The 27381-nt window shown below is 36.7% G+C and overlaps 1 protein-coding gene across 2 annotated transcripts in view; it reads left to right on the forward strand.

Moving 5' to 3' along the window:
- Window positions 1-27381, forward strand: part of LOC131690936 (cyclin-dependent kinase 14) — a 438487-nt gene that overhangs the window by 130714 nt on the left and 280392 nt on the right. For both annotated transcript variants that reach the window (XM_058977020.1, XM_058977021.1), the window contains one exon: window positions 9573-9650. In XM_058977020.1, the coding sequence (XP_058833003.1) occupies window positions 9573-9650 (78 nt within the window). The remainder of the gene's footprint in view (window positions 1-9572; window positions 9651-27381) is intronic.

Raw genomic sequence — 27381 nt, forward strand, 5'->3', positions numbered from 1 at the left:
CATTGTGCTGTAGTCAGGTATAAAAACTCAGCATGCTGTTGTTCACGATCAGTTCGCTTGCAGCATCAGCATGCAGCAGTTCGTTTGCAGCGTCTCCCGCAAAATTCAAACCACCGTCCATTTGCTGCTGTCAGAAGAGTTGGCCAAGCACGCCGTCTTCGATGGCACCAAAACTGTTACCATATACACCAGCACCAAGTAAATTTCGAAAACTGCCCAAAGAAAAGGCCCTTTTCAGGGCCATCAATTTATCGACAAAGAATCGAATTGAAATTTTATTACAAGCATCAGAAAGTGGCTTGCCAAGAGCGTTGGATGGTAAGTGAGCCACTTGTGAACAATATCGTCGCTTTCAAGTAGAATGGCACAAAATAAAAAAGTTATTTGTGTGATTTGTAGACAGGTTAGTGTAATGATTCAATTTACAAAAATCGAACGTTTTCTAACATTTCGATATAGGTGCTCCGTTTCAAAATTTTCGGCCAGAATGTTGCCTGTTTTTCTAAAAGTGAAAATCTGCTATTGTACTGAATGAAAATCTTCGATTTTTGCGCTGATTGGAAATAGTTGTGATTAATTCTGTAGAATGTACAATTACTGAAAATAACAGATTTTGTGAAAGCAGTGGTTGGTCCATACAATTCGATTCCAAGCGAGCCAGACTAGTTTTCGTTGGAAGGTCCATCTCTGACAACAGAAATAAACTATTTTATTTTGAATTCAACTACAACTTCCTTGAAAACAGCACAGCTAAAAAACTTTAGGGAAAAACGCGTAAACCTAAATTTTTCACTATAATAAAAACTAGTGCCCCCGCCGCACAGCATCATCAAGATTGATAGTTATTCAAGCCGGGTGGAAAGGGGGTGGGAGGTTGTAAGGCAATGGAAAATTTCATTTATAATAATAATACTTTATAATTGGCTGGTCCTGAAAACAACTTGTTGGTTTGTGGTTTATTTTGGGTCACAATTTAGGCCCGCTCGATTTCTGATAGCTGTGAATTTTTCGCAGGGCGACTGTTTCTGTTCGGTAGCGATGGGGCTTCTTAACGCTAACCGTGACTGGGGCACTTTTACACGGCCTTCGTTGCCAACCAGCCCCTGTCAAGGACGACGTCTCTGTACAGCCAGCATCACTGCCATGAAAGGCAAAACATTAATTTTGAGCCGAATGATTAGAAGCTGTATTTAGTTACAAAATGTCGATTAAATTAAATTATTAAATCATCCCACAAGATGCAAAACGTCGTGTGAAATGCTTGAATATCGAGCATAGTGCCGAACATAATTCTTTGGGGCTTTATAGCTATAACGCCCCATATATGTCGGTCGCTGTCAAACTCCATATGATGGTATAGGGTTGCCAGGGAGTTGTTGCCAACTGCTTGCGGGGAGCCTTTCCTCCGGTGGACTTACGGTTTGTTTGGTACAGGTCATGTGGCGAAAAATGCTGATCTGCTACTTCTCTGATGCTGGTAGTAGGACGACGGTCAAACGCTCGTTTGCGTGCCTTCATTCATAAAAGTTCAACAATATTTTCAAAGAATGTTGCAAATTGTCAACTTGATAATTCCAAAAATACTCCAAATAAACTATGAATGTGCTAAAGTCGACAAAATCGCATAGAAATTGCTTATTCCAGAGCAGAATTTACCGGTCTAAAATGTATTCTACTTCACTCCAGTTATGTCTCTGACATTACCCACCCATCTTTTTAAAATCGAATTGTGGTTCATTCACTTTTTTTCAACAGTCGATTGTTTTGATCGTTTCGTGATTCACTTGCCTATCTCTGGACAAAATATAACATATTTTTAATCCCGCACGAATCCGAAAAAAATAAAGTTTTTGTATACATTTGATGGCAGAATCAGACAATCTGCAATGCACATGTTTGTATAGAAGTAATCTTAGGGTACCTTGATTTGTCCCAGTACTCATAGCGTTTTTCTTATACTTTCATTTAGTTACTGAACTTTCATTTAGTTACTGAAGTGCAAGTCTTCATGTCCTCGATACGATTCTAGCGGTTCTAGCATGGAGGATCGATATATTTCTTCAACTTTCACTAGGAGAAAAATGCGCTTAGGATGTTCTTCCGTTATCTTCAATTGCTATGTATATTCCTCGATAACATGATCCTTTCATGGTTGAATCGGACTACTATCCCTGGAAGCTCATGCGTCGTTGATCTTTGCTGCGGTCTCTGTACGGAATGCCTTTTTGTCGTCCCCAAGTCGTCGATGTTGTGCTATCTTATGACAAACGCCATTGTGGGGTAAATTGAGTTAGATATGCCACATTACCTGTTTGAAAAATCTGTACAAACTGGCGTTTTCAGAATTTTGAAATTCTGCTTGGTTACTTAGATATAGCGAGAAACATGATGAGAAATTGTGAATTTTTTGCTTCAAATCACTGTATCTAGGGATTTGCTCAAGTTATATTGAAGTTTTAGGTGTTTTTATGTGTGAATATGTCTGAGGAACACATTGGCGTAAACATTTTCAGAAGAAAATTACACGAGTTGTAAGAAAAACACAGTTTTAGTTATAAACTGGAAATAAAGGATATTTGGTAACACTGTAACCAAAACTGACATTTTTTTCTAGATTCCCTGACTTATTTCCTTCAAAATGCATTTCACCGATTGTTTATAGACCATATGAACGCAAAGATATGAATAAAAGTTAAAAATTGATGATTTTTTTCTATGAATAATTTTCCATCCACGATTATGACACGTCATATATGTCATCAATACACGCCTATGACACGTGCGAGTGCGACTTTTGTTTACATTCATAGTAAAAACTCGCAACATAGTGAATCGATCTTCGTAATATTTGAGAGATTAATGCAGAATAGATAGAAGCATCAATTGTTTTCTTTGGATTTATGCAAATTCCCAAATGGGTAAATTTTTGGACGATACCAATTTTTTTTTGTGCATAAGGACACATACCTTACATAAAGTACAGTTTTTGTTTTAGTGTTTTGGATTCTCCTCGTCAGTAACTAGCACCAACTGGGTGTCTAGTTAGACGATGTATCTAAGCTAGTACCCAAATTAGCACTAGTTAGACACTAAAATCCAAAAAGTCACACGTCTTGCGTGAACACCAAACAACTGGCTTATACCGAGTGATGTCTCGATAGTAAGCACAGAAGTTCTGTTTGCCGACGAAGAATATGAACCGAAACTGTCTTATGGTTTGAAGACCCAAACGCCTGAATTTATGCAAATTCCCAAATGGGAAAACTTTTGGACGATACCAATTTTTTTTTGTGCATAATGACACATACCTTACATAAAGTACGGTTTTTGTTTTAGTGTTTCGGATTCTCCTCATCAGTAACTAGCATCAACTGGGTGTCTAGTTAGACGATGTATCTAAGCTAGTACCCAAATTAGCACTAGTTAGACACTAAAATCCAAAAAGTCACACGTTTTGCGTGAACACCAAACAACTGGCTTATACCGAATGATGTCTCGATAGTAAGCACAGAAGTTCTATTTGCCGACGAAGAATATGAACCGAAACTGTCTTATGGTTTGAAGACCCAAACGCCTGAATACTAGCTTAGATACATCGTCTAACTAGATACCCAGTTGGTGCTAGTTTCTTTGGATTGTTTATACCATTTATAAGTTTCAAAATATTCAATCTCAAACTTTAAAAATCGTTTTTCTCGAAATGTGCTGAATGGCGCTTGTGATAAGATAGCACAACAGCGACGAAGTTTTCCTTATTGTGAGCATTGCACGTTGATGATGCTGTAGAAGAGGCAAAATACTTAGATCCTCGAAATCTTGTTACAATCACTTGATTACGCGTTACCAATGTTAAGTGTTACCTCTCTAGTCAGTATTCTGCTTCGTAAGACACGAGAGTAAAATTGTCCTATTTAAACAAAATGAATGGAAAATGATTGATTGTCAATTTAAAAGAATTGTCATCGGGAAATAAAAGATAGTATCTAAGCGAAAGAATTACTTTGTTTTTATTGGTTGTGTTTTGTATGTTTATTCGATGAAGGTATGGAAAAGACGAGATTAAAACTTCGTCGTTCATCGAATAGGTGGGCAACTTGTAGGTTCTGCTCTTATCTATACCATCAGCTAACTGTGACTGGAAGTTATTTTACAGTAAGAAAAACTTTTTCGTCCAGGCCCTCTCTCTTTCTCTTTTCATCCACGTTTCGATAAATCATTCCATACTGCCTGCAACAAGTTCAACAATTAACGTCTATAATTGCTCATACAACCTGTAATAGCAACGCCCAACGTTCCACGTTCACCCCTGAACCTGACCTTTGCAAAGTTTTCTTCCGGAAGAGAGACAGAGAAAGAAGCACAAACTGCATACCGTATCAGATGCAGGCAGCGCACGCATACACTCCATTGCATTGTTTTACGGAAGGCTACCGTAGACGCAACTTTGCTATTGAGTGGAGCAAAAAAACTGGTCGCCTTAAATTAGCGCAGCAATTAAAAAGGCTCGCGATTATCGGCGCGGTAAAACTCACTCTAGGTAACTTTGATTATCCATCTTGTTTTCGTTCGTGTTAATCACTTGTTGAAAACTGATTTTTTCGTTGATCAGTAACGTGGAATCGATTGACATAGTACAATTGTTAACTACGTACCTCAACATTTTAGCATGTTTAATTCATATATGAGAAATCATTACCTCTTTGCGACGATCACTATACACATCGAACGTGATATTGCTAATGTACCGGCACTAACGGAAGAAAATTAAGCCATAAATTGCACACATTCATTCATTCCACAATGATGTCGTCAGTCTCGACGATCCAATGCCAATTGCAGAGTAGGGTGTCCCAAAATGACATCATGTTAAAAAAGTCATCGGGCTCACTTCTTAAATGAAAGGTTAGGGTATTAGAACCACTTTCTTCTTCGGAGTGAGTTTGCTAAAACGCTTCCTACTGGTGGCGAATTTTGATTTTTTGAAAAATGGGCCGATTTTAGATGAAATTTCAAATCTATGCCTGTTTAAGTGGTCCTGAACTGTCTTAGATTTTTTTTCAGCATTTTTTTATTTCTCTGGAGATCCAAACGGAGAAGTTTGGTTAGTTAGTTTGTACAAATTTTGAATTATAAAAGCAGCAGAGCCATTAAAACTTAGTAAAAAGTGAAATTTTTGGTATTTTTCAGTTTTTTATCTTCAAAACTGGGTATCTACAAAATTTTTAAAGTACAGAAAACACTTTATATAGTTGAGCTGAATACAGGGGCGTAATTTTACTGCAGAAAGTGTATAGCTACGGCTAATTAGATAACCTTTGACATTTTTAGCAATTTATCAAAAATAATGCTGTTCCAAAAAGTAAATCAGTTCAAATGTGCTTTGACCACACATTGATTTTCGAAAAATAGAAGGAAAATGATGAAAAATGACGTTTTCTGTACGTCTTTAGTACGTCAAGACGAGGTTTAATGAGCATCTGATGATTTTTTTGTAACTTAAATTATAAAAATAATGATAACTTTGCTAATGACGCCAAGTCTCTAATTATTTTTTGAAGAGTTAATTCCCCATAATTACTTCTAGGAGGCATCTTCAACAAAATAATTGTGTCAGAAGATGCGCTGTATTCTGTTGTAAAACTTTGTCGAAATTTTTTTTCCCTAAATTTGACTATTTTGGAATTATGTGATCTAAACAGTAAATATCAGTTTTTCAACACTCACCTCACTCTTCTGAATTTTTCTCCACTTTAAAGTTCCTAACATGAAAATAGGACTTTATATACAAAATGTAAATACCTTAGCCTTCAAATATACGCCATAACTTGCCATTAGGTCGACATATTTGTTTAATTGTAGTGATTTTCAAACCTGCTAGGTGGCTATTAGTATACAAAATAATTTTTAAAAAATCGTCGAATGCTCATAAAAACCGATTCTGATGTACTAGAGACAAGCTAAAAACGCCATTTTTCATCATTTTCCTTCTATTTTCCGAAAAATAATATGCGGACTAAGCCCACCTAAGTTGTTTTATTTTGTAGAACAGTGTTATTTTTGTTGAATATCATAAAATGTCAAAAGGTTATTTAACAAAAACTTAAATAAGTTATACCCCATTGGCCGTAGCTATACACTTTCTTCAGCAAAATTACGCCCCTGTATTCGGCTCAACTATATAAAGTGTTCTCTACACTCTTAAAATTTTGTAGGGAGTATTTTAGCAAATTCATTCCGAAGAAAAAGTGGTCTTAATACCCTAACCTTTCATTTAAGAAGTGAGCCCGATGACTTTTTTAACATGATGTCATTTTGGGACACCCTATTGCAGAGCAAGGAAGCTTTCGCGGCGTGTCTGTTGAGTTGATAAACGGTAGCAGTGAGTGGTCAGTCTTGTTTATCATTCTCTCTAGGCCGCAAAATCCTCATGAGCACTGCAACCGATAATGTAGCGAGCAATGGTGGGTGACGCAAGCTGTTACAGGTGTTTTCACTAGTATTGTACACATTAAGCTCTTGTCTAGGAAGGGATTAACAGGAGACAGCTTATGGAGAGTTTTGAATAATTGTATAGATATAATTATTATGACGGAATATTACTAACATCCTAATAGATTCTTACCCCACCTGGCGCCATTGGGGAGGTTGAAACATAGATAACTATTGCATATGTGATTCGTATTTGAGCTCGAGAAAAGAGATCAAAATTGAAAGGACGTTCAGGATAAGCCAGCGCCATTCAGTTTCACTTTATCATTAGAGTTTCAATTATACTAAAATAGAACAACAATGTCCATTTGGCTTTGTTCAGAACTCTACCCGAATCACACGGGTGCTATAACGTAGTAGGTAGAGGCACTAATAATTGCGATGATCACTATGTTGCTCTATATTTATGTACGATTGTTTTTGAAATTAAGCTAGTATCATCTCGCCGTGTCAGACAAAATAAACAAAATTAGTCACTTTTATACTACTTGTCTAGACGATCAATCAAACTTGTTTAATAATATTTTTTTTTCGAGAAAAGAACGAAAACTCGAAAAACTTTCCAATACTTCTGAAATGATTTTCAAGTACATTACCAGAAAGATATGACAACATCATACAGTAGCGAAATTTAGAAACTTTTCAATAAAACCGAAAGTATTAAAAAACTCTTTTTGTGTACGTGGCATTTCAAAACATACAAGTCAATAACAGAAAATAAATACAAGAAGGCTATAACGGTTGAGATTTAATATTTGTTCTCCAAATATTTTTTTATTTATTACGTATGACTGCAGTGAAACGTAAAACGATTGACAATTTGACGCTCAATGAGTCCTTTTTCACGCGCACTAGTAAATCGCTCAGATTAATTAAAATAACTTTTTTCAGTGATTTACAATTATTATTGCATTAATCATACTCGTAGGAACGCGTATTCAAATAACCGCAATATCGAGCGAGCGCGTTTATTTTTGACATCAGAATTATCCATCGGAAGGGCAACAATAAAGCTTCGATCACAGCGCTATAATACCCCATTTATTCACATGACAGATACAGATTGACATGTCAGACAAAAACGTTTATTTCGAAGATGGCATCGCACTGGATGTAATTACATTGCGATGGCTGGTAACTTAATGAAGTATACTGCGTGAATGGTGGGAGTGTTGAGAAAATTGTAAACGTCAATGTTGGAATAAATACGAATGGCGTGGTTTTGCATAGAAATCGAAAACTGATTGACAGGCTTGGCGCAAGATTCGATATAGTTCGGTGGTTTAATGACGATGGTTGCTGTGTGCTGCACATTACCGATTTGAAGAGTTTGTGAATATAAATGAGATCGGTTAGTAGTCAAATGTGCGACGAGAGTGCAGTGACCTATGCAAATCCCATTTTAGATCCAGTTTTGCGCGTTCTGCGTAACATATAAGGAACTTGAATATTTCTATTAAATATCTCCCTCAAGATTAAAGATTCTGTTAGCTTCGTCGTTAGTGTACAGTTTAATGGTTTTCGTCTCAAAAGCGTCTGGTCTTTGGTGCGTTCAATATGCATTATTCATACTTCTCAGAGTACATCACGATGTGCTTCCAACATTGTAGGGGAACTGGGGGCAAGTCCGACACCTTAAGCGCAATAATTTTTCTAAAATACCACGAAGCTCCAAAAATTGTATATTCTGTGCGTAATCCTTGTTTAGATGGTTCTTAACAAGATATCATTTTTTAAGCGTTTCAAAAAATTGTATTCATTAAAAATTATTGGTTGCCAAAAAATGGAGAAAAATAACATTTAAAAAAAGCTGTGGGTAACACCGACACCCCGAAGTGGTAAGAGCGACACCCTTGTTAGCTTTCTTTTTGTCCAATTTTTTTCATTAAAAATGTGTTGTGTATGTGTGATAAAGTGTAACTATGTGTATATGAGTATATGTGATACAAATGCATGCTTTCTGGAATTTCATCGCTTAGCAAGAGGAAAAGCATACGAATGTGTGGTGTGAATAAATAATGTTCAACACTTGGTTTGTATTATGATGAAGATTTTCCCTCTTAATCTTTTCAAGCTTTATTAACGCTTGTGAAACCATTCTAAGAAGTAAGAGCAGTTCTGCAAGAAGAATATATCCCCTGTTACTAAGATTCATTCACTTAGAAGTAACATAAGCTTTTGTAGTAAGCTATCCGATTCGTGTTATGATTTTTCGGAACTCTGTTGATCAACAATCCGGCAGTCGATGGAAATTGTTCTTCAATATCATTTTAGAATCTCATATTAGATTATCCTTTTTCCATTCGTTTTATAATAAAACTATGAATCGCGCTCAATTTGATTTTTAATTTTTTGGTCGGCTTGAGACAATACTGACAAGGAATAAATGCAAATACCAGAGTTTCCGTATATTTCAAATATTAACATGATGTTATAAAAGTAGAATACCGTAAACAACTCTCAGTCGTTCGCATTGAATCAAAAATGAACTCAACCAAAAATAAATAGCGTGTCGATCTTACCCCTCCTAAAACTGTCGGTCTTACCCCAACAGTACACATTTTTGTTAAATGTCCAAAAACAGTGTTGAAATACTCAAACTTATCCTCAACGCAGATAAATAATGACATGGAGAGTAGATTAGAATGTACGGCAAAAATACTGGTGATTTTCAAAGCCTTTGTGCTGTTAAAACCTTAAAGTGCTTCAACTAAAAATAACATCCAAGTGCGCATCAACTTTGTTTTCGCATGTTTTGTTTATTTTGTGACGTTGGATGAATCTATATGGCATCTGTGTGTCTCGGAATGCTCAAAATAATCGTACTAATGATATCCTGTTATTATTGTATAATTCAAAATTTGATATCTGGGAAAAGTCGTGGGGTGTCGGGCTTACCCACGGTGTCGGACTTGCCCCAGTTCCCCTAGATAAAGTCACATCTAATCCGATTATTCAACTATCTTGGGTATACCGACTGGTAGAAGCTAATGAATTCGTCCGACGCGACGGCACTATTATTCGTCGATTGAATGCAGTGTATAATTAAAATTAACATTTTGCCTTTCCTCTTCTATTTCCAGGAGTAACAATGCGTGAGAAAAAAGGAGGAGCCCTACAGAAGCTGAAAAAACGACTATCGCACAGCTTTGGTCGATTATGTAAGTAATAATGAAGCTATGACTTGTCGGAACACTTCATATATAATGTAGAATGAACGTTACACAAAATGAAGATTTCCGCATTTCATCCTATGTAGCTTGTTGGAACAGGGTGGGAAATCATTGACGTTATGATTTCGCTTTATTCTATTGGATCAATAATTTTGACGTCAATCTCGTCGAGGAATTTTAAATAATATAATGACCAAAAGCAGATACATTGACAATCATTCTAAAATATGCTTTAGGATTAAAAATAAAAATTAAAATCTAGGATTCTTCGCGAGAGAATATGGACACTTCAAATCGTTTATAACTTTTTAAATATTCAACCAAAAAATAAAATATTTCTCACAGATATGGTCGTATGTATGATCTATCTAAAAATAAATAATTCGTCAAGAAGTGAAAACCGCTTCTTTAAAAATAGCATCGAAAGAAATGCGTGTTAGAACCGCCAATTTAGTTGCTTTGTTCCACAATTTTTGGTATTTTTTTTTGGTTGATACCTCGTCGCTGTTATGCTATCTTATGACCAACACCATTTTGGGGTAAACTGAGTTAGATATGCCACATCACTTGTTTAAAAAATCTCTGCAAAGTGGCGTTTTCAGAATTTGGACATTCTGCTTGGTTACTGAGATATAGCGAGAAACGTGCTGAGAAAATTTTAATTTTTGCTACAAATGACTGTGTCTGGGGATTGGTTCAAGTTATCTTGATGTATAAGATGTTTTTATGTGTAAATCATTTTCCAAACAAAAATACACGAATTGTGAGAAAAATGCAGTTTAAGTTTTAAAGTGTAAATATAGCATATTTGGCAACACTGTAACCAAAAATAACTATTTTTTCTAGATTCCCTGACTCATTTCCTTCAAAATGCATTTCACCGATTGTTTATAGACCAAATGAAGCCAAAAAGTTAATTATTGATGTTTTTGTCTATGGAAAATTTCCCATGGACGACTATGACACGTCATAGATATTTTGTCATCAATACACACGTATGACACGTGTGAGTGCGACTTTTGTTTACATTTTTGGCAATAAGTCTCAATATAGTCAACCTATCTTCGTAATAATTGAGAGATTATTACAGAATTCATAGAAGCATCAATTGTCTTCTTTGAATTGTTCATACCATTTCACAGTGGTTTTTTTGCCAAAAACACGCGATTAATTATTTACACAAAAACGGTCAAGTTTAGATCAATAATGTCTTCTGAAAGTTTTATCAGTATTTCAAGACCTTTCTTCTGGTTTAGCACATTGAATGATTAATCTCCCTAAAAGTGAGATATTTTTCTTATTTTTATAAAATGTATAGATAATGAGATCATATGTTCTGCAATGTTGTAGAGCTACTTTATGCGAACAAGTTTGCTTAAGAGTCCAAAACTGTATTATCAATACTTGTGAAGTTATAGTGCCTTGTTTGTGGATGGCCCCTTAAAATCATTTTTTTAATATAACTTTTTTGGTATCGTACCTATGAATTTAGAATGTTCTACAAAGTTATTTGCGTCAATGCCACCCGCAACTCTTTAGAAGAACGTTTTGTTCTAGCTCTTCTATCTTCGAAATTATTTAGCAATTTTTGAAAAAAATAGTGCTGTTTCCAATAGCAATAACTTTTGAACGGGCAAAAACGGGCAACCAGCTATAGTTATAAACATTAGTACAAGAAATGAACTACAAAATCCAATAACTTCACAAGTATTGAATATACAGTTTTGGACTCTTAAGCAAAGTTGTTCGCATAAAGTAGCTCTACAACATTGCAGAACATATGATCTCATTATCTATACATTTTATAAAAATAAGAAAAATATCTCACTTTTAGGGAGATTAATCATTAAACCAGAAGAAAGGTCTTGAAATACTGATAAAACTTTCAGAAGACATTATTGATCTAAACTTGGCCGTTTTTGTGTAAATAATTAATCGCGTGTTTTTGGGAAAAAACCACTGTGCATTTGTATGTTTCAAGATATTCAATCTCAAACTTTAAAAATCGCTTTTCTCGAAATGTGCTAAATGGCACTTGTCATACGATAGCACAACAGCGTCGACCTGCTGTTGGTATTTAGACTGCTCTCTCATCACGAGAGCCCAATTTCGTAAGACAGGGCGTAGCTCCGGTAAATTGAGCTCTTCCGGTGCATTTACTTCAAAACAGGCAAATCATCACTGACGTAGTGAGAAGATGCCAAAATCTTGCGATAAAAAAGTACATTACTACTGCACTAAAATCGTTTCTGTAAATGATCTTCCTGGTGAATATTCTATGGTACTTCCCCGTTGGTACGAAGTTTTTACTGGTTCATGCACTATTGCAGACGACCTGCCAAACCAAATATTTGTAGGGAAACTTAGAATTCTACGTCCTATGTTTTGTCATCCATTATCACGGAGGAAAATTTGGTCAAATATCCACGAAAAAAATTTCAAACAAGTGTTTAGCCCGGAACGGAACCGTCATTGCCTTGAATGTATTTATTCCCTAATGATGCTTCGAATTTTATTTTCCTAGCAACAGTGCGAACAGAAAGGGTCTTCTAGATGTTTGCCCCACTATCGAATCCATTTGGTCTTTTGTTATGATTGTTTTTTGCATTTCTTTCATTCGTAGTTGCTGGCAATCTAGTATTAAACACTGTGAACATAACTTGCAGAAAATAAAAGCCTTTTAGCAAGTATTCTACCGTCAAGTCACCAGTCACCACGCGTTTAAGCGGATTTGGCGTGACTTCAAGCCCTGTTTTAATCAAAATTATAACCGCTCTCATAGTCACCGTGCAAATATGTTCATAATATGCCACAATTTAGAAATAATATGAATCTATCAGCAACAAAACTAGAATAAGGAGTTATACACATTTGTTTGGAACATGTGTCATAGTCACCAGACACCGTTATATGTTATTATTTACTGTGTATGAAGGGATACATTTACCGTGTATTTAAAATTTTGATTCAACTTTATTTAGAATGTTTCAATAGAACGATGAAGTGAGTGGATGTGTGGATTCAGGGAACTAGTTTAATCGATTTCGTGATTTTGAAACTGCACGATGGATAGAGCACGCACAGCGACTGGCGACTTGACGGTAATTAGGCGTCACTGATTTTCGCTTGGATTGCACAAAATAACTTCTAGCGCGCATTTCTTTCGATGCTATTTTTGAGAGCGCTTTTTATTTAATAACTAATTATGTCTTTTAGATAGAATTGACATAAGTCCATATCTGTGAGAAATATTTTACTTTTGGTTTTATATTTCAAGAGATCTATGTGTTTTTAGGTGTCCAGATTATGTCGCAAACAAGCCTTAGAACTTATTTTGAGTTTATTTTTTCAAGAAAAAAAATTGGAAGCGTCTCGCCACGGAAGGCGTCTCAGTTCATGACGAACGAATTTCCTTTGTATTGCTTCAAACCTGGCTACCGATCCCGAGCAAACGGAAAGCCCATAATACCCCTGAATGGGGTCAACCCATAAAAACACCATCACCATGGTCCGGTAGATCCCATATAAAAACCATATTTCGTTGTATTTATGAGTTATTAAGACCATTTGATGGTGTTTTGCTGGTCGTGAAACTTGGCACGGACTATATTTATGGTTTTTGACGTAGGACTACGTCTTTGTTTTCGATATGGGGGTGCACTTTGCAAATTCAACAAAAATGGTATGTAACGAAAAGTGGTCCAATTTTAAACGCTTATAATTCAGCCATCTTACGGTAAATTTTCATTTTTTTTTGCGCATATCGCTCAGAAATACTTCTAAAAATAGATTCCAATAGAGAAACCCAAAGATTTTTGATATCATGGCATTCAAATTTTAAATAATGTTCAACATAGTTAAAATACCACGCATTTGCACACAGAAGGCTGCGCTTCCCTAGTCTGGCACGACAGATTTATGTACCTAACGCGCAACGCTTCTATGAATGACGTCATCATCGACTATTTAAAGAGCAGATTTGGTCGGGCAAGCTCAGTTGCCTCTTGGACAGCAGGCAGAGCAGAGCACTGCGCCGCATGCTCCCACAGCCAGTGTAGCAGAGGCTAGCGTCGTGGTACTAGTTGTCTCTTTCGCACCACCCAGCATCACCAGCGTTGACTCATTTTGCTTGGTGCGTATCTTCCATTCGTGTACGGACACGATGTACTGGCACAGCTTTTTGATTCAAGCACGGTACACCGTTCGCTTGGGTTTATTGTTTGAGGCGAATGTGTAGGTATAACCAAGGGTTGCGTGTATGATAGAAATCTGAGCTTTCGTTGCGCGAAGCGAAAGCTTTCGGTTTTTCTTTGCGTTGTCGTCTCTATGACAGACTAAGGAGACGAAAACTTTCTCAGCAACAAATTCACGCGAATGGACAGAAGAAAGTGCAGTGACTGTTTATTATTTACGTTTCGTCAATTTATTGATTCCACGAGATTCATTTCCACTCAACCTATCCCACTTTGATTCTACCAATACATAGGTACTACAAAGCCTATTTATGGATGTATGGATGCACTGTTACTCAAAAAATCGCTGCAAAATGCATCTAAGTCCATCCATAAAACTATTTTCGATTCTTGTATATGTTTTGCGATATATGATTAAGACCACTGCATTCACTACATTTATGTATACTTTAGGAAAATTACAATAACGGCAAAATAAAACTATAAAGCTTGCCCTATACAAGAACTGTGACTGTATTGTCTAAAACATGATTTTTAAGCATCGGTCTGGTTGTTTACCGCACACAATAGAAAACTTTTTAAAATTTTAAAGCAGTTCCAGAGATTAGTTCGGTTTTCCATCGCAGTTTTCTGTCTGCTTTCTTTAATCGGATTCGATCGATCATTGTAAATAAAATGACCTGATGAGCAAGACAGTTCGATACATGAAGTGAACTGTAGAAAGAAATGTTTGACTAATTATTAATCCAAATGTAATAAGAAATTAAATATTTCACGTATTGCAGTCCTACGTCTGCAATTCGTACAACCCCATAGGGCTGTCCCTTGTAGTTTTTCAATGGGTTTTATGGTGTCTGAACCCATGAGAATTTGCTCGGGATGTTGATTGATATGGACTCCATACCATGGAGTCAGATTCTGGAATCGACCGTACCAATGCGCAGTGTGGTGAGCGGAGACAGAGAGGATCGTTAAATTCATTGGAGATTTTGAATATGAATCCCATCTGGCGGTTTGTCTTGTTAATGATATAGTCGTAATGAGATCGGAACGTGATCTAGTAGACTCCAGTAGAATACGCTCAAGATTCAGATCTCCTGATCTACTGATTGTTAGCAAGTTTATGGAACAGCAGTCATAGAATCTGTCCAAGAGCTGTTGTAAAGCTGAACAATCCTGGATGCTCTTGATTACTATGTATAATTAGACGTCATCAGGTGGTCATATAGTAGCTAAATCATTAATAAATAGTGTAAACAAAAGTGGGTCCAAATTACTTCCTTTAGATACACCCGCTTAGTTTGAAATATTAGCGGAAGATATGCATCCAATTTTCACTTTAAGTTGACGATCACTCAGATACGATTCGAGCCAACGAATCAGATCAATAGAAATGTCTATTTCGCTATATATTTAGACGCAAATATAGAAAACGATTTTTTGAATTGTTAAACTTATTATCGTCTGATGTACTCGATAACTCTCAGAAATATCTATTAGATTGTAGAAGTAAACTCTTTGACTTGCAATTTGAGGGCATGTTTGATTAAATTGATCAATCAGAACTAGAAATATACATAAAAATCCTGTCTTTAACTGAACATTGCTCATGTTAAATTGCGGACCGTGTTTATTTTAGAAACTTTAACTTTCTGTAATATACACGCCCCCAGATTCAATTTTATATATACGGATAAACTGAAAGCGGCGCTATTGGGTGAAATTCACGGCGATTTTGCAGATACCTTTGTTGATAGAATTGGTAGAAATGACACTTTTGGATTTGCGGTCACCACTGCATATGACCTGTCAAACGAAGTAGGGGAGACCGGGGCTAGTTGGCGGTGTTTTCAGTTTTCATTTTTTACCGCTTTGATTTTAGTAGGTCTTGCAAAATAGAACACGTTGCATGAAAGGGTAGACTGTTGGCAACATCTCTGAATTTTATTAAATTGTTTGATACGTCGTCTTCATTTCTAGAGACAAAAATATGTGAAGCGGCAAAGCCGCCAACTTACCCCAGCCTCGGGGTAAGTTGGCGGTATGTGTGGGGTAAGATGGCGGAATGCCAAAAAATAAGCAATTAAATGGAAATTTGATTACATCAGTCGTCCTTATGAAATGTTCCGATTGTCTTTTCAATAAAACTGTTTATTATTCGACACTTTTCATTATATTTCAGTCTCAATACCCCGTTATTTTGACTTTGACGAGTACTCCAAATTCAAAAGCAAATTTTTGAAATTCTTCAGGCGATTGGCCGAAATAATTGTCCCCTGCATTGACGAGAGACACAAGAAAAAGTTTCTCTTACTTTGGAGTGAATTCCAGAAATGAAAATATTTGATGATTATTTTTGCACTGTAAATAGTACAGCCAACTTGCCCCGTGTGCGTCACCGCCAACTTACCCCAACCGCACTTTTTATAAAAAAGGATTTAAAAAATTGCTTTTGTGTATGGATAGGTGTAATATTTATACGGAAACTGAAAGCTCTTTTCACGCACTATCGAAAAATATAATCATTCGGGGAATATATTAAAAACCACCTTAAATATCACAAAATATTTAAAATTAAAATTTACAAAGTATGCTCAAAAACACAATATTGTCCACAGCTTCTACAAAACAAAATGTTTTACAACAAAAACACATTGGATTATGCGTTTCACATTACTTGAGATTCGCAACGACAGACAGCGCTTTATGTCTAATAAAAACGGAGAAATGGGGATTCCGCCAACTTACCCCAACCGCCAACTTGCCCCGGGCTCCCCTACTTATTAATTATTAATTTTTTGGCAAGATCGCCTCACAACGTTGGGTTTGGTTACCGTGAGTATCTTCCACTTTATGCGATGCGAAGAATGGATATGAAAAAAAATTGAACTATTTTTTGTGAATAAGTGTTATGATAGTATCTTCTTATCCGTTTGTGAATCACGATGTGGTTTGAAAAAATAAAATTCGGTGGCTGGAGAGACAACTCGTATTAACAGAGTAGTAATCGATTTCAAGATCGGTTCTATAATTTTTTTGTCACAATGTTTAATGTTCCTAATTATGAGTATTGAAGAAATTTATTTTTTGGAACTATGAACGGTGTTTGTATGTTGCGGAAGCGTTTATTTAACTCCATCCAATCGTTACTCGATAGTGGGTAAAAAACAAGTGAGTAGAAACACTTGCATGTTCCGTTGCAGAAGAACAAATATTTTACTCCTGCCTCCATGTGTCTAACATGAATAGAAATGAGTGATGATTTGAAGAAGAAAGTACGGGCAAACCGTATTGCATGTTAGACATATTATCTCGATTATTTTCCAAACAATCATACAGGCACAATCATTCGTTTCGATATGCTGCACACCGTTGAATGCGGCAAGTTTGACGTCAGCACCTCTTATACGTAAGATGATGAAACAATCGAAGTACGAGTTCACGATCTAGCAGTACATATTTCTTTGAAATAGCGGTAGTGGATTCAACTGTGGAAGATATTTGGAGAAACTTCTTCCCAAAATCTATCCTTCTCCATCTGACATTCCGAACCAATTCCAATGATGTAACATATAGTCGAACCACGCTGGTATCGCATCCGAGGTAAATCGTGCCGATTCTCTATCGAGTCACTACACCAGGAAAACCCTTGCGCATGATCTGGTAAGAAAATTCCATTTACTACAACCAAAAACCACCAAACAGTCATCTCATGCTAAACCTTAAACTGTTGCTACTGCAGGTCTTACATCAACAAGAATCAAGCATTAATTTATTCCGTGAACACCATCAAAGCAGTAACTATGTTAACATGCACGAGCATGTGAGAGAAATTAGACTGGTTGACCAACCAAGTTACTGAGGACAACGCCGCTAGTGCTTCTGCGCCAAGAGAAAAGAACTTAACGCGCAGCAACAAACTACGTCAATGAGACCCGACGTACATTATGTAATATTTTGTTTATTTTGGCGCATTATAAAAATATGAAAACACAACGAAGGATTTGTTAAATAAATATTTTGTTTTTTTCTGACTACGAACTCTAAAAATTGTACTAAAAATTCTGATTAGCTAAATAAAAATTCATGCATAGAAAGGAATCCTTAAGGAACGATAAAAATTAACTGCGAACAGTTGAGAAACAAATGATCGGTTATGTAGTTTTTCAGCAATCGCCTTTTTTGGAAATCGGAGAAAATCGAGTTTAAAGTTTCAAGTCATTACTACTCTTAGTAAAGCCTTCGATCTAATGCTCGGATCTCTATTAAAATTTGAAAAAAGTATTTTCCACGAGTTTGATTTTCAGATAGAGCAAACAGATCTTTCAATTTCTTTGTAAATAAAAAAGGTATGTAACTCCTTAATCAGAAAGGATTCGTAGTGTAAATCCAGATTGAATCCAGATCGAAGAATTGAAGAATGAATAACAGGATCACATTTTCAAAAATCATAAGGATATCACATGTTGTCCCTTTATTTGTTCAACTCAAATTATGAAATAAACAAAAAAATATACCTTTTTCAATGTATACCTACTTCTTATAGAAGAAACGCAAATCACAGCAGCGGAGTTCCACCTTGGGTTCCGCAGTCTATTTCCCTTTACCCACCGAGTTTATCGATTATGTGGAATTTTTCTGATAACAATGTGCACTGATATAGCTATAGTAGCCATAGGCAAGCACATTGAAAACAGACAACCTTTCGCGATAGCACGGTAGATTCCTGTGGTTTGCTTCCACCTGGTGGCCTGTTTCGTTACGTTATTATGATTCAATGGTGGATGCAACCTGGAGGTTACGAACACATCGACCTGAACGCTATCAGCAACATGCCGGTGTCGATAAGGCGATACAAACGTGTCAATCCGGTCGCGCTTGATGTGGTTTTTGTTGCATTTTGTTAACCATCCTTAGCACGAGTTGGTTGCGTGTCCGAAGCATGAGGTTGGATGCCAGTGCGAGTGTGGTGGTGAATTAATTGAAAATTACCACCTTCTATGCCCCGAGTGGTTTGTTTCCTCTTATGCCATAGCCATACCTCTCAACGTGACAGGGTCAACAAGAAACGAAGCTTTTAGCACGATTTGCTGTTCTTGTTTTATACTAGGCTACATAAAGGGTTTATAGAGCTATGTTCCCGGGATGTCGATGCTGGTCAGGATAACAGCTGAACTGTTGACTACATATGTCAATCCAAGATGTACCCGTTCTACCTATGCAATGTATTTCGTCCTGGTTGGACGATACGTAACATAAACCTATCACTGAGCATGGTATCAGGGTTTACTGAGAAGACTATCATTGTTATACAAAGAACAGTAATGATATCAATATTGTCTACAATGAAAAGTTGCTTTCTTCAAATGATTTTATCTATATTTGTGTGTACAAATATGTTCGTACATTTTGGATTGCCTACATTTTTAAACCTACCGGTGACGACATGAATTCGTTTTATAATCTTATCACCGTTTGTGTCGAGCTGCTATCGATATGAATTTCTTTCAGATTTACGTTCAAACTGACAAAATTTACAGTGTGAATATTTCACAGTGCCAATAATAATATGATGAACATCACGAGCTTCTTGAGATTTGTGCTTCAGCAATGCTTTCATTTTCGTGAAGATGGACATGATTCTTCAAGCTACTACAGTGTTTTTAGAATATTTTTTTTATATTCAAACAAACTGCATTATCATTTCTGAGTTTGGTTTAAAGTTGAATTAATTGTGTTTTTCGATATTTGAAAACCTAGTAATGAAACACCTGCATTCCAAATATATAAACAAATTTCCAAGCTGTTGAGGTTGAAGAGGTTATTCGATTACTGTTATTTATTCACATAATTTGAACTGCTAAACCGAGAAGATTTAGTCAGAGGAAACATTAAATTTCTGCAAAATTTTGTTTATTTCGATTTCCGACATCAGTCTGGATCTCTGTTTTGCAATGCTACACATACGTAAGCTACCGTCCAACATGTGGAATCGTTGACCCTTCTACTATGCTATGCAGTAGTAATATATGCCGCTTAATGTTTATCTAAACACAGCGGTAATTCAAATAAATCCTATTCGTACAGTTTCGTGTGGTCACGGCATGTGCCGCTTGGATTACGCCCGGTTGCATCGTGCATTATGCACGCTGTTATATGTTGCGGACGTTGCCCAGCTCGGAGCAAAAAAAAACATCCCGTGATTGTGCTTTTCCGGGAGCGCGTTTGCATCATAATTGACACAACAAATGATCGATGGGTTACGATTATAATTGCACTACATGCTGTGAACATTCGAGGTAGGTTGTTCAAACCATGTTCATTGGAAAGAGATTCATTATTTGTGCACTTTATTTCGCTATGTTTACACTGAATGATTCTTTAACACTTGCTGTTTGATGTTTCACTCTGTTCTTAATCCGATGGATTATTGATTATCACTGACGACTGGCTTTTGATACTATGACCTTACGGCAAGGAGCTTAAAGTCTTTTTTCCGTTGATAATCGTTATATTGACACGTAATGCAGATACAGTACAATTTAAAGTTTTTGTTATCATTAGGTTCTTTGTATAGGGGAAGCGTATACAGTAGGGTGGGGCATTGTTATATGGAAAAACGTAATCATAGCCACATCAACCGAGCACAGCACTTTTTTGGTTCCTTTCGGGATCCCAAACAACTGTGCAAAATTTGGGGTCGATTGGTGTTGACCCTGCGTAGCGCATTGCGTTTGAAATTTGTATGGAGATTAGTATGGGAAAACCTACATTTTTGCATTTTTAATTCTACAGACTACAATTCTTCCTTTAGTATGCAAACAAATAGATAGAAGTATAGTTCAGGATATGCTGAACAACTTTGCCGAAGGATGTATGGTGTTAGAATGTCTCTAAGCCATGTTATAGCTGTTCAAAGTTCGATACATCGAATTAAATGCCAAAAATCAATTTTATTGCCAACACTGCGGGTGTACTAATGGTATTTCATATAGCATTCCAAAATAACATTATATATTTTAGTTGTTTTTTTGGTACGTTTGGATGAATTATTCAAAAGCCTTAGCTCAATTTCATGAGCGTAGGTAGTTGAGCAATAGGGTGTAGTGAGGGGGGATGGGGGAGGTCTTTAATATGTAGAAATTCGAACTGAAATGTTGTCGAATTGGAATGTTCAGATGAATTATTTCAAAACAATTACACAATGTCCTACGTATAATAGTAACGATGAAATAAAACATACTGTATCCCTTTGTCTTGACTTTTATCAATAGAAGTTACGTTACAGACTGAATCAACTGATGTCGAGTTGATATGTCAGAGGATTGCATTGATTATATTTCAGTTTAATAGGCACTATGATTTGATGGGATGCTCATTTCGATGCTGTTCGATCACCTGAAGCAAAAATTGTTGTAGGGATCTGGTGGATTTCATGTTGAAATCCAGAAATTAGCTTCACGCCTCGTGATCGAACAGCATAGAAATAAGCATGCTATCAAATCATAATGCGTATTACACCGAAATATAATCCTCTGACATATCAATTCCCATCTCCCTTCACCCCTCACTACACCCAATTGCTCAACTACCTACTCTCATGAAATTGATCTAAGGCTTTTGAATAGGTCATTCAAACATACCAATGTGGTGAAACTAAAATATATAATGTTATTTCGGAATGCTATATGAAATACCATTGGTACACCCGCAGTGTTGGCAATAAAAATGATTTTTGGCATTTAATTCGATGTATCGAACTTTGAACAGCTATAACATGACTTAGAGACATTCTAACACCATACATCCTTCGGCAAAGTTGTTCAGCATATCCTGAACTACACTTCTATCTATTTGTTTGCATACTAAAGGAAGAATTGTAGTCTGTAGAATTAAAAATGCAAAAATGTAGGTTTTCCCATACTAATCTCCATACAAATTTCAAACGCAATGCGCTACGCAGGGTCAACACCAATCGACCCCAAATTTTGCACAGTTGTTTGGGATCCCGAAAGGAACCAAAAAAGTGCTGTGCTGAATAAACGATCATATTGCCCCACCCTAATATACAGTACTATTAATGTCAGAATATTAATAAATATATTCGTGTTTAATACTTTAATTTCAAAACGCTGGCCGAATAATGTTAGTCCGAATGAGTCGAATTAGCAAAAACGTAAAATATTAATTGACGACTAGAAGATTATTCGGATGTTATTACTGAAGTGATTAATTAAGAACTTAAACCAATAATCTGAAATTGTCGTTTTATCGTTACGAAAACAGAACCTTGAAATTTGTGATTGTGTTCCATTTTTTTCGTGATGCCTACATAATACTGTTATTTGTGGAGCATTTGTTTTTTTTGTGAACTCTAATCAAGCTATCTTCTGTATCATTACCAAATTGTTTTTATGTCCGTGAAATATTTCATCGCTTTATAAACATCATTCATAAATCGATTGTTCTTATTCATGAATTTAGCGGTTTGGCTATACAACGTAAACTGATCCATGATTTATTGCACCTTGATCGTGATCTGGTTTGCATATTTGGGACTAAACAAATTCTGTATAGTTTTGATATTCGCCCGTGTACTATTTCATAATATTCGAAATATTGTGCATGGATCCATTTCTGCGTCATGAGCTGTTTTTTGATTCTCTTGGTAACGATTTACTGATTATACACATAATATCTTGCACGAAACCATTAAATAGGTTCCTACTTTTATGCTATACTCCCTACACTATGCAATTTTTGTACATTGTTCTAATGTTTTCACGTGAACAATTTGATAAAGATTCATTGATGGATTTATTTTAGCTTCCGGAAATGGTTCTTGATTTATTTTATTGAACAGTATATTGATCACGTATTTAGAAGATATTCGTATTAATTTCGGCTTTTGTGATCTTGTACATAGTTCACGACTAGGTGTTGATTCGGCATATTGTTCATGGATCCTATTCTGTTCCGTGGACTGGTTCTCGATTCATAATATATTGATCACGATCGATCAATATAATCACATAACCATCATACCGCAGATCGCTTCCACAATCCGATTTATGTATTATGCTCCTTATTTGCAAACTATTTCACGAAACTCGGAATATTATTCTTGGATCCATTGATGTCTCTTGAATTTATTCATGATTCTTAGTACAATAGTGAATCAGCTCGCAGAATTATAAACTTTCATAATACACTTTTTAGAATATGCAATTGTGATCATGTACACATGAATGTTTTCATGTGAACAATTTCACAACTCAAAATGTAATTCATGGATCCTCGTTTGCTTCGTGCACTGGTTCTTGATTCAAAGTATATTATTCACGATCGATTTTGCGTGCCCATGATTTAGAAGATATTCCTAATCATTTTCACTTTCGTGCAACTCTGCTCATGGTCTTGACAGTTGCCTTTTTTAATATTACACACAATTGAATTAAATCTTATGTTACTGTTCGTTGCCCTCAATCGAAAATCAGCTAGATAGATAGTGGTTGAAGAATGACGTAAATTTAGCTTGGTTAGTAATTCTAGTTTGAATTTGCTTTTGATTCTACAAATCTTAATGACTACAGGTAGGCCATTCCACCTATTAACACCTCTTACAAAGAATTATTGATTGTAAAAGCGAAACTGTCATCCAGTATAACAAAACTTTTTGATTTTGATTGCATAGAGGTCTCAACTTCTTGAATAGATAATGGGGTTTTCAAAATTTCGAATATTATCCAGGGATTTATTGTTGTTCTGTGAACTGTAATATAATATTGTAGTATCATTCTACTAGCGATCAGTATAGTATGCAATTCATACCCGCCGCGATGAATGAACTATTTGGTTTGTATACCCCGGTCATTCGTTCTTTCGATACCAGAATTCACGTTCACATATGTTCGGTTTTGAGACGCAAACTGAATTTTGTTTCTATACTAGCTCTGAGAGGGATTATCGAGTAAAAGTGTACCAGTTCATTTATGCTTGAAAATGTAACATATGCCAACTTTTGCCTTCAAACAGACGACATGATAACAAATGGATGCTTTGGTTGGTGAACGCATTTTTTCTCTGCACTAAAGCATTCGATCTGCAGGAAATTTCAGTCAACTGGGAAGTGAATCAATGAGTGAAATGTTGAAACTGAACGTTGGTTTCGTTAAAGTATTCGTGAGCTGGTTCATGATTCCTAGTAAATGATTTACAATCTATTTTGCGTGCTGGTGATATTTTAGAAGGCATGCCTAATCATTTACATTTCATGCAACATGGCAAACAAATTTTCACGTGAACTCTTTCACAAAATTTGGAGTATTATTCGTGGAATCAATTTTGTTCCATGCACTTTTCCATGATATGCCCAGCTGCTAGCGACCAGTAATAGGTACGAGCAGTAGATATAAAAAATCTATTAGGACCTCGAACATCGTTATTCATTTGATAAGGTTCATTGTGATATCTGGACAGAAAACGAAAACTGCGCTGACAATCCTAAATAGTGTGCGTGATATAGTTTGCAGAACAAGATATCAAGAATCAGTCACATTTTCGTGACCCAATCCATATTGTCACGTTATTCCGTGTAAAAAAACCGATGGTAACCAAACAATTACAGTTCGCGTTAAGGTGAAGAGATTTTACGAATACCGTGATAAAACCGCTGATATCATGAACATTGGTCATATATTCGTGCCAAATTTGAAAGTAAGCTGTGAAATAAAATATCACGATAACATGAAATGAAATTACGAAAATCGTGACTAGGATCCTGCAATCATGAACACAAATCACACAACTTTTTCTTTTTGCCTTTGTCATATAGAAAGGTTATGCAATCACTCTGAAAAACGTCAACCTAATCCCGGCCCGGAGGGCCGAGTGTCATATCCCATTCGACTCAGTTCGTCGAGATCGGAAAAAGTCTGTATGTGTGTGTATGTGTGTATGTATGTGTGTATGTATGTGTGTATGTATGTGTGTGTATGTGTGTGTGTATGTGTGTATGTATGTGCGTATGTGTCAAATAATGTCACTCATTTTTCTCAGAGATGGCTGAACCGATTTGCCTAAACTTAGTCTCAAATGAAAGGTGCAACCTTCCCATCGGCTGCTATTGAATTTTGGATCGATCGGAATTCTGGTTCCGGAATTACGGGTTTCAGAGTGCGGCCACACAGAAATTTCTCATATAAACTATAAGAAAAATTAAAAATAGAATTTTTATTTTTGATGCTAAATGTGTTCAAGGTGCATGAAACGTCGAGATTTTATGCAAACTCGAAAAAAAATTTGACGACGATTCACTTTTTTGGATTTTGGCACATTTTTGCCTTTCTCATATAGAAAGGTTATGCAATCACTCTGAAAAACGTCAACCTAATCCCGGCCAAATTTTTTTTTCGACTCTCATAAGGTTTCTGGATTTTAACAGGGGCGTAGTTGATTGTTTACGGAGAGGGGTTACACCCCCCCCCCCTCTACTGTTCACTCCCCTCCTTTAAAAATCTCCTTAAATCACCCCTCAGACCACCACCCCATCCAGCCCTCATACCCCTCCCTTTCAACCCCATCATCTTTAAACCACCACTATATCACAAAGCATACCAATTTAAGCTGGGGAGTCGTTCGTTCATGGGACTTTCGCCCTCCTCACATACCCACCCCGGCATGACAAAATGAGTTAGCAAGCAGATAACATTGATCTAATGCTGATTAGGCTAATGAAGTATGATATTTTTTTGTTTCAAGTGTTTCATCGTCAACACGTAGCTCATCAAGTTCGTGGCTGGCATGCCATTGTGTATAAGTGCAAAGTGTACTAAGAATGTAATGGACATTTCCACAATTATGTTGAACATAAAAAGCCTCCGTGCCATAGTTTAGAGAAATGAGAAAGGCACAATTGCACCGCTAGGTGGATTAAAACAGGTTTTTTTCGAGAGTTATCCTACTAGAGCTATAGAGCTAGGTTCTCGGAAGGGCTCCCCGTCAGAATCACATACTACAATTTGCAGACGAGACAGGCGAATGGCGCCCACTAAAACACTGCTTAAGGCCAATTGTAGCGGGCCGTGATTCTGAATGTGATATTCATTGTACGGTTCAGCTATGTGCGGGTGTAGAGACTTCGCGATCGCGTGTATCATCGCGAAGAGCTCGAGCATTTGTAGTTAACGTGTTCGATCGCGTGTGCGTTTGTATGTCGCGTGTGTAACTCGCGTGTATAAATTCTATTTTAAAACCGTGTGCCTTTCGCATATTCGCCTGTATTCTTGGATGATCGCGTGCGGACCGTGTATCTGATTCTTAATTTTTGATGTGCGACTCAGATGTTAGAAGAAAGTGAGATCTATCATATCACTGATCGCGCGAACACAGACGTTTGTAGGTTTGCGTTTGAGACAGCGTTTGAAACTTCGTAAGTGCTAAAACGTTGACCTTATTACCGGGGTGTTACCAAGTTTGCGCGATCGCGGGCGAAGGTGTGCCTTGTTAATCGCGATGGGCTTAAGCGTTCGTATGTTAACGTGTGCTCGCGTGCTTGTGACTTCGCGTGTACAAAACTAGATTTTCGGTGTACTTTTCGGTGTACAATTCACATTCTGACAGGGAGTAAGTTACCCCATATCATTAGAGTCCCCGGTCATGTCGCCATGTAACGTGGTGTCTAGTGGATATGAGAGCTTTCTTTTTGATCCAATTCAAGGCATGGACCTAGTCTGCTGATATCAAGGATAGAAACATCTGGAAGTGATCGTGCGAGTGCGGGAGTTTTTAGGTTCACGCTTGAGACCGCGTTTGAAAATTTATAGAAGCTGAGACATTCACTTTATCACCGGGATGTTACCATGTTTACGAGATCGCGGGTGTAGGTGCCGTGAATGGTTGCGAAGGCCTCAAGCATTTATATATTAACGTGTTTGTCACGTGTATGTGACTTCGCGTGTATAATTTTGATTTTATAACGATGTAGCGTGTATTCTTGAATGATCGCCTGCGGACCGTGAATCTGATGCTTAATTTTTAGTGTATGGTACAGATGATAGAAGAGAGTCCGTTTCCCCATATCACTAGAGTTCCAGGTCATGTCACCATGGAGCGTGTCGTTTAGTGATAATGAGGGTCATGTTTTTATTGGTTCAACTGAAGGCATTAGTCCAGACCACTAGGGCCAAGGAAAGACTTCCGAACGCGACCATTTCATGATCGCGTGAGGGGTGTGTTAATGTTTGAAACCGCATTTGGAAGTTTAAAGGTGCTACGTTTACTTACCCGGTTTTTTTCATGTTGGCGAAATCGCGGGCCTAAGAATGAGTGGCTTATTGCAATTACATGGTCGCGTTTGTGTCCAGGTTTGTGTTATCGCGAAGACCACGAGCGTTTGTACCTATATGAGTATGAATAGCGTATAGTAGGTATATACTAATAAAAGGAATCATAACATGAAGAATGAAGAAAAAATATACAAAGAACCTGATTAGAAGTGTATGGAAAAGCAAACTAATGGATGTACA

This window comes from Topomyia yanbarensis, chromosome 3, assembly GCF_030247195.1.
Source record: "Topomyia yanbarensis strain Yona2022 chromosome 3, ASM3024719v1, whole genome shotgun sequence".
Classification (NCBI taxonomy): domain Eukaryota; kingdom Metazoa; phylum Arthropoda; class Insecta; order Diptera; family Culicidae; genus Topomyia; species Topomyia yanbarensis.